Consider the following 9,959-nt stretch of genomic DNA (forward strand, 5'->3'; position numbering starts at 1 on the left):
CCTGTAGATACGAAGGAGGCATGTAGGCCCGGTGGGTAACTAGCTGCCGGGTCCTACTAAAGGTGAACAGCTAGAGGAAGGATGAGGTGACCAACAGGGATATAGCGTGAAATAAGACTCTTCATGGCAAAAAGGTTTGGATGAATATACTGAAAGTCTTATGTACTGTCCCAAGGTACCTTGACATTTTTTTTTTCCGACCCCTCTAAAAAAGAAAAACAAAACATGAATTAGTAAGTTGCATTACGTATTTGTTACATAAATCAGATTAGATACATCCCTTTTCTAGCGTTGTTACTCAAAACCTGAGGTATGATAAATCCATTTTCTGAGAATTATACTAGAAATATTTGGAGGGGAGGGGCCTCCACGTAATGTTTTAGCAAAGAAGTACAAATAAAACAATTAGTAATTAAAGATGATAGATAATTAGTGAATAATAATAAAAGTTAGAAGTCGAAAATAGGGTAGGGGGAGGGAGTGAAAGAGAAGAAAGGAGTAAAGGGGTGAGGTTTTAGGGTTTTTGGGACTCTTTCTGCCCTGCCACCTGGAAGTGAGGATGGGAGGGTACATTAATAGGGGACCATAATTTTTTTATTCCGATTCCTCTAGAACATTAATTGAATATGTTGCATTACGTGTGGTTACATAATTCAAATTGGATACCACTTTTTCTACCATTGGTCCATGAAAGTACACGGTGAAAAACTTATTTGACGTATTGGTGTGTCCGTTCCATGTTGATTAAACTAGAAAAACTTAAAAGTGAGGTGCAACCTCGTCACGATTTCCGGGACAATAAAATCACCATCACACTTGTGAGAGGCACCGTCTGTAAGAACTAACTTTTTTGTGTTTCAGTATTTTCTTTTTTGGTAAACTTTATTATAAAATCAATATATTTACCATTTTAATGGGAATTGCATGTTTATATATAAGATTTATAACAAATTTGCTCGATAAATGAACACAATAAAAGGCTACAGAAAACATCGATACTGCTCCAAAGTGAAACGAGCTTCATCTCATCGTCTAGGCGGGAAGCAATAGCGGTGTTCGTACTCGCGGTCCTTGATAGATGGCGTCGCTACGAGATGTTACACCAGAATTCATGTTTTTCGAAATATGGTTTTTGGTCTTCGGTTGAAACAGTTTGTTTGAACAAACCATTAAAGGAATGATACTATGAGATTCTTCCACAACCACTTCATACTCATCTTCAAGAGATTTTTTTTACCGTATTAGAAATTCACATATCATAAATCCTCAAAATTCATTAAGGTTCGGGTAAAGCAAGGTTACTGAAATTTTCACTATTATATATTAAAACAAATGGATAATCATTCGTAATGTGGGTATATAAGGACAATCCTTAGAATACAATGTTTTTGATATATATCGTTTCTTTATTTGAAAAATACAAAATTCCTAGTATTGCAGCAAGTACTCATGTGACCCACAGATACGGCTAAAATAGCTTATGGTCTCCCAAAGAGCTTAAATAATTTTCATTATTGTGTTTTTAAGCAAGGGTATGACACCTTTTCTTAAATTTCAGACCAGCAATAATATTTTAAATTTATCAACATTTCACGGGGTTGTCCATTTTTCCTTGAAATGAAAAAAGTGAAAAAACTACATTACACAGGTTAAATGAATTATATAACTAATTTTTTTTTATTAATAGCTTTAAGAATTTGAAAGTAAGTTTTTTCCTTCGAGTGTAGTCTGGAACTTTGTCTTCATTCTTTTTATTATTATTATTGGTGCGACAGACTGTGGAGGTCCAAGGCCTCGCGCGATGTACTTAGAAAATATAAGTTTCATGACGTGGTTTCATAGGGTGGGGTCGTCATCACTCCTATGCCTATTTTTGTGCCACCTATTGGCTAAAGGGCCTCACAAATGCCCGGGGGAAGGCTGTGAGTGAGTATTGTATAATTATATGCTTGAAAATCCCGGATAGGGCCGGGGACTCGAACTCGCAACCTTTGGGTAGGCAGACAGGCGCGTTACCACGCTGCTAACGTCACTCCTCATTATTATATTTTAATTTTTTTTTAAACTGTAATAGTTCAAATATGCAAACAAATGGATTTATAGTCAAATAAGCAAAATAAAAGTTGGTTAATTGCATCTGGGTATAATGATTCTTTAGTTGAGAGTTTTGATCTGCGGCTTAAAAAAAGCACGTAAACAAAATGTGCAATTCAATAAAAATCCGGGCCTTGATCATAATGCACCCAGAACTAAGAAGTGATATTTTGTATTACATTGAATATTACTATAGTACACTATAATTCTTATTGTTGGCAATAATGCCCCATAAGTGGCTGATGCCTTAAAATATTGAAAAAAAACTATGATTGTTGTTTTCTGTATCAGATGATATTTCAGGATAATATAATAACAACTGAGGAATGGAAATAAGCTATATATATATTTCCTTTAATATACAAAATATTATTTAAGTATATAACATTCAATTTGCTCAACAACTGAGCAATGCAGTCTTCTAGTTAATATTCATGAAATGTATCCAATACTGCTGGCTCAGCTATAATTACTAACTTACAAACTATTTTTAGAAACTAAAAAATTAAGTTACTATCTAAAATATGAGCTAATGCTGACATTTCTTTGTACATAACTTCGTTTAAAGGAATAATAATTGAACAATCACACTCGCAAAGAACCATAAGTATTACCTATTTACTATAACAGCCTCAAAACAAACTTTAAACAAAATTTTTTTACAGAACATTAAAACATGTTAACAACATAATCGCAACTATAATTAAAAACACAATGAAAATATTAAGTACTAAAATTTCATTACGTAAGTAAGATTTAAGTAAAGGATATCTTTGGATATTAGGTATTTCTAAACATATTTTGGCAAAAACTAAGATAATACTTCTTCCAAGACGAAAGTATGTACCAAGGTCAAAGAAAATTTAAAAAAAAAAACACTATTTTTATAACTATCCCTAAAACTTAATAAATATTAACGGCACCCATTTAAAATAAATAAATTTATTATATAAATAATTCATTTAACAAGCACCATACTAAAATTTGACCTAATATTCTAACTAAGAAACATCGGCAACATTATTTAAATAAATTCCAAAACATTACATCACAAGTCATGTAATTACTTTATTCATGTAATTAAATGGTCATAAAGTCTCTATATTATCAGAAACATTAAAATCTAAAAATATATACTATTCACTAGATTTAAATATTACATATATTATTATCTATTTACTAAGTATTTTAAATGTTTGATTGAAAGAATCCACAAATGCTTGTAGATACCTTTTAAGAAAGATACTTATTTTAAATTTATGTAATTTAACAAGAAGGATAATATCTAAATCCTATTTTAGAATCAATGTCAATTTTTAATGATAAAGATTCATTTCATTATAAATTACTTATTAAGAGTTATTTAAATCAGAAATAAATTTAATGCTGTTCAGAAATATGCCTTTTTAAGACGAAGTAGAGGTGGAGTTATACTTATCGATTGTCGGGGGTTTAACAACAGACGAAGGAAATCAATAACGTTCGAAAGCTTTTCCCATTTAGTTCATACAAATATAGTTAAGATACGAGATAAATATACATTCTATTATAATTAAAGATATGATTGTTTTTCTCATTAACTTCAATAAAGCTTACGATAAAAATAAATAGTGCTTTGATGTGTTTTGATTTATAGTCGAAAGTGAAAATGGACGGTGCTTAATAAGCGAAAGACTATTGATATTAAACATTCAACTTCAAAATGATTTTTAATTCTAAACTTGAATCGAATTTGAGCGATAATGGTGCCTTATGATGCCCTAATTCAATAATTAAGTATATCAAGGCTTTAAGTACAAGAAATTACATTATGAACAGGCAGAAAGCGAATAGCTATATATATTTTTAAAAAGCTAACAACTTTGATGCAAAAATACTTTTAGAAAATATGCTATTTCAAATAGAACTATTAATATGTGCTTATTCTAATAATTAATATCTTTGTCTATAGGCCGAAAAAACGCGAAGTAAATAATGTCTATACTTATTAAGAAAATAATTTAAAGTTTATATAATTTTTAAACTTAATTCAATATGTGAGCTAATTGTTACAGTCATTGCCAATTTCGCAGTTAAAAACTGAGCGTTAGCGACCTAGACTATAAAATATTTAAACGTATCTAATTGAATTTGAACTGGTATACGCTAAAATAATAAATCGTCCGTTTTAATCTATAAATGAAGAAATAATTGCAAATTGAGCCTTACATTTAATTCATTAGGAAATTGATCTAGATATTAAAGGCACTTTTTGAAAGCCATTCTTTTTAATAAAATTTAGCAGAATTACTTAATCAACCAAGTTTCACAAATAAGGCCAACAAATACTGTTTTAAATTTTAATTTAAAAGAACTGTATACGATTTTTTTTCGAGGTTACAGAATATTATTTCGTAGTAAAAAAAAAATGACGTAAATTTTTGATACTCATAATAGTTAGTAATTCAAATTCATTAATCCTAACAACTTAATCGAAGTCTAGGAAATTTAATTCGTTCCTGGGAAGATCGATTTATTTTTATTGAAAAACTTTCAATTAAGAAAAACAAAGTCGAGAAATAAATATTGTCCAATTATTGCAATAAGTGTAAAACCAAATTATTGTGATCATGGCTAGAAGTATGAAGGCAGTCCTCTCATGTCCATTCTATCACTTGGCCATATTTTCTTCTAATGTTTACCAACAAATTTGACAAGAATATTTGAATATCATTGCCAATAATGTACAGGCCTTTTTCAATATCGATTTTCGGACATATTTACATATGTTCCCCAGACTGGACATGAATATGAGCCAACCTTACAAGTGCTGGGAGCTAGTTGGTTAAAGAGAACCTTTTTGCCAACACCTGACGACTAATAAGAGGTAGTCGCCTAGTACTGCGGGATTGTCAAAATTCATTTCTAGGGAACGCAGAGAAATAAATATTAACTGTCCCAGGTGAGAATCAAACTCACAACATAAAGGCCGATACAAACTGGACGGCTTGACCAGAGGTAGTTTTGAAGAGGATGCCGCCAAAGGCTCCGTCTTTACCTCCAGTCAAGCGTGAATCGGCCTCCGGCTGGAAAGTTCTGGGACTCTCATCACGATGTACTTAACCATCACTACCTCACCCCTACCCCAAGGATAAAGCCAACTTACGGAAGTTAAATGAATATTGGAGAAAAAAATCATTGTAAAATAAAGCGAACCAATTTCGAAATAATACCCGAATCAAAACTAAATTCATACAAATGCTACATGCATCAAAAATTGTAACAAATTAGTGAATAAAAGAAATTACTGTACAACACAAAATATGTTGCAGATTAATGGTGTAATTAATATTTTACTTCTCAATAAAGGAATAAATAAATAAGCGGCCAACTTTGCAATGCCGACGTTTCTCAAATAATTCTTAAAGATTAATAAACGAAATGAAGTTTGTGAAATGAAAATATAAAATTAAATTTATTATTTATATTATCAAAACTGACCTAAAAAAACAAGTTTGTTAAAAAATCAATATGTCATGTCGCATAATTTCAATGCGACTTACTATAGAATATTCCTATTTAAAATTGTTTTGTTGGTATCAATCACTTTCATACTAAACTGAACGATAATGGGCACGAAACCTAATTTTAATATATATTTTATAATTTTTGGACTTAGGCCGCCCTCATTCCCGTTGGCACATAGTGGCAAATATTGCGTGCAAAGGATGCCTTACTCCCTTCCACTACCTTAACCTAAATTATTCCTTCACGCCACAATACCAATATCATAAACGGAATAATAATAACAACTTGATTTATAATTAACTTCTATAATTTTTTGTTAGATAAACTAATTTTTCCTGATAATTTTGAATAATTGATTTTGTAAATAAATAAACAGATTAACATAATTCTTTAACAGAAACAATTTTTTAAAAAAACTGATTACTGATTTTACTTTCAATATAGTTAAAATGAAGTAATTAGTCAGTTTAGTATCAAACCGAGATCATTAATTATAAAGATTATATTTAAATTTAAATTTTCTGGAATTGTATGCTAAATTATACATTTTATAATTTATAAATTTTATATGTATGCATAAACATTAACAATGTTGAACAGGAACCTCATATGTTTTATATGTTATGTAGATATCAAAAACATTTTAAGTTTTATAAATTTGATAGGTAAAAGATACCTACTATTAAATTACTTTATTATACTGTTATCTTATTTTTAAATATTCAATAAGCGTTAAGAGTAGGATTGAATAAATTAAATTATTTATTTAAAATACTATTAGATTAAATAAAAATAATTACTAAATTATAATTAAACAATTTAATAAAAGAAAATTTATCATGCAAGAGGTAAAAATGTCAAATTTATTCAGCATATCATTATGTAAACGATATTCTAATTAATTTGTTTCTGAATATGTTAATAGAAGAATAAGATCAAACCATTACAGCTACAATTTTTTTTAATATTTGCAGATTTCAGTTCGAGTTTATTACTCAAAATTCAGTAATGCAAAATAAATATTTATAAGAGACAGCTATGTGATTATAATAATAAAGCAGAATAAGTTTAAAAAAGAATTCATGATGTTAAGGATTGGATTTAAGCTGAGACTACGTGACCACCCATCGGCTCGCCTTTCCCGATCAACTTCTTGTTCCTGGTCATTGGTACGGGGAACATGAGGATTCCAGCAATAATGATCCAAGCACCAGCGAGGTAGAAGGATAGTTCCCAGCTCCCGAATATGTCGAAGATCAAAGCTGTAAACAAGGGAAACAATAATTAATGTAAAATGACAAATAAATTAAAATATGGTAAACTTACTTTAGGATTGCTCTCTAGCCCAAGGAATTAAAATAATGTTTTCAGTTAATTAATTTTTAGTTGCTTGATTAACATCACAAACATGAAAAAAATTATGGAAATAACAATTAACCTTGAAATGAACAAAAAATCAGTAAAACTTTAGTAGCTTAAGATACTAAATACTATTATGTATATAATAAATTACTAGGCAGTACGTTCTTAAGACATTGGAATGCAACATTATTTTACATGTTTCTCTGATTAAATTTGTTTCCGCTGATTTCATATCTTTAATCAGATTTTTTTTTAATAATGTGAAGGATTTTTATGGATCAAGCAATCATTGTTTATTTAAAGGTAATTTTCACTAACGGAACGAAATTTTATTGGGTAGGGAGAGAAATTAGTTTGCTACCATTCTGACACACAGTAAACTCTTAGGCGGGAAATGTAGTTCATAGCTGACAAGATAAGTGCTATGAGATTTTATTTGTGCTGACAGAAGAAGTTTCTTTAGAAATGAATTCTCGTAACTGAAAGTGAACTGTTATATTTATGGTAGCTGCCTAATTTTTAAGCTAAGACAGGACTATAATAGTTTCGTGAGTGCCTATTACGCAAATTAACATAAAAATAATATTATTAGCAATCTTCGACAACTATTATTATATATTATTTCGTTATTGCTTGATGTTGGCTCAAATAGCACATTCAAATGTGTATCAATACACATGTTAGATTTGAGACCACAGGAAAGGCTCATCTTTTGTTCCCTTGGAACCCCCAAGGGTGCATGAAAACCACATGTATCCAATATAGCCTAAACTGCCTGAAAGGATACCATCAAAACAGAGATCATCGAACTTGACCAGTCATTTCCCACCGAATGCTGTCACTTGTCATAAAGATATAACGTATAGAAAATTTAACTTTTTCCGGGACTAATTTCCAGATAACCAAGAACTTTTCCTAGAACATCCCACTCTCCCTTCTGGACAACGCCCTCTTCTCCACTTTTAATCCTCATTGGTTTCCCTCACTATTTTTCAATGAATCTACAAAATTATAAGTTCCCTCAAATTGCTATCTTCCTGGTTTGTAAGAAGTATGTTTCAAATCTTGATATAAAATTTTATTTGACCATAAAAATAAATTTTAAAATCTTTACTGTCGTAGGGGTTCGTTGCTTCGCATACTTCAACATAAGCCATTTTCATGAAGACAAAAGCTGCGCAGCGCACAAGGTATGCTACAGAAAATGTACACATTTGTTTAGGGACTGAGACTGAAAAAATGGTACGGAAAAATCATGTAAACGATTGCTATTTTTGTATGATTAACCAACCCTCAATGTCATAAAGCAAAATATATGAAAAAAATAACTAAATAGTTTACTTCAATTTGACTGAATGACTTTAATCTACAGAAGATATCATCATACTGCTCGGGTCAAGCGAAAATTCGTTTAACCGGAGGCCTTTAAAAAAACTGCAACCCGGTTCACAGAACGTTAAGAATTCATCATTTCTCCAACCAAGCAAGATAACTAATTACTTAAAGATTATGTAATGGGAAACTTCATAGCGCCAAAAATTGCTGCCGATGTGGTCAAGTGTAAAAACGGTCTTCAACGTAACAGTAGCTTCACAGTAATGTCAACTATCACGTCAGATCTAGTACGAAAGTATTGCCACGACAGTAAGTACTGTCATGACGGAAACTATCATACAGTTTATACTATGACAGTGGCTACGAAATAGTGGAATGGTTGTTAACTATCTACCTGCAATAACATTCATCGCATCAATTATTCATTTAATAAATTAAGATTATTTTAGAAATAATTATTTCGCGAGCAACTCAACTTCACAAGTACTTTTGATATCAAACTTAGATTTCTGTTATACTAGAGGTTCTTTAATTTTTATCATTATTTTATTTATGTATTTTTTCATGTACATAGTTTGATCATGTTCATTTTCTCAATCCTTCTGTTTGTATATATTTTGAGAGAGATTTTATTTATTTTTATGTATTTCTCTTTTTCTCATTTATTTATTTATTTTTCATTCTTATTTTATTTTAGTAAGAATGTGATCATTCATCACTATTACCTATTGCCCACAACGGTGTGGCAGATTGTAATATCTATCAATAAATAAAGTTCGATTAAAAAAAAACTAAAATCAGAATGAAAAATACTTTTAAGAACACCTTACATTTGTAAAAATTGTTGCAAAAGTTATAAAATGTTTCATTTATTAAATTTAAATAAATTATTAAAAAAATATGTAATAAACTGTTTTTTTGACAGTTCGATAACATACGAAAAAGAATTTTTTGTATCATCAACTGATAGTACTTTAAATAATCGGATAGTACCCTAAAATATAACTGCCAAAGAAATTACAGTCAATATTAAATAGGTGAGTGGATCAAAATAAAGATGATGTTTGCAAACTCAAACGGAACTTTCACTTAATAAGCTATTGCTGATAATTCACTTGGCTGAGTAAGAAGAAAATCGCCTCGTGATCTTGGTTGTTTATTTTTAATCGGAATTTCTGCCAACGATGCGCTTGATAAGCCTTTGCCAAGTGATTTGGCACAGGTATTCCATTAAATAGGTAATATACTTCCAAGTTGAATCCGATTCAAACAATGTATGCGTATGTTACTTCTTTTACATATTGCACTTGTACAAGAGGGATGTCACACCTCTAGTTTCATGTTATACATATTTGATCCATACCACACAACAGAGGTAATAAATGATTTTAGAAAATATTTAATGGTTTTCAAGGGAGATAATTATAAGACAATATCTGAAAAGTAGAATTTTTTTTTGCTCCCTTTAAAGGTTTCATAAGCCCTAATTTACACCGGGAACAAAGATAAGAAACAAATAAAAAATTAATTTCAAATAGTAATTTTTTCGAAACAAAAAATTGTTACAAACATGTACTTATATTAATCTTTATAAACAATTACAGAAATAATGAATAATTATATAATGCAGTGTTGTTGTTAATGAATATGACGTTTATCCA

At 30.1% G+C, this 9,959-nt stretch overlaps 1 protein-coding gene across 1 annotated transcript in view; it reads right to left on the reverse strand.

Annotated features, from left to right (window-relative positions):
* Positions 1 to 2,418: 2,418 nt before the first annotated feature.
* chk (chaski) overlaps positions 2,419 to 9,959 on the reverse strand; it is a 79,508-nt gene continuing 71,967 nt past the window's right edge. The window contains exon 9 of the mRNA XM_014435227.3: positions 2,419 to 6,863. Within this exon, the coding sequence (XP_014290713.1) occupies positions 6,703 to 6,863 (161 nt within the window). The 3' untranslated portion in view covers positions 2,419 to 6,702. The remainder of the gene's footprint in view (positions 6,864 to 9,959) is intronic.

This window comes from Halyomorpha halys, unplaced genomic scaffold, assembly GCF_000696795.3.
Source record: "Halyomorpha halys isolate HHAL.00 unplaced genomic scaffold, Hhal_1.1 Scaffold1539.1, whole genome shotgun sequence".
NCBI lineage: Eukaryota > Metazoa > Arthropoda > Insecta > Hemiptera > Pentatomidae > Halyomorpha > Halyomorpha halys.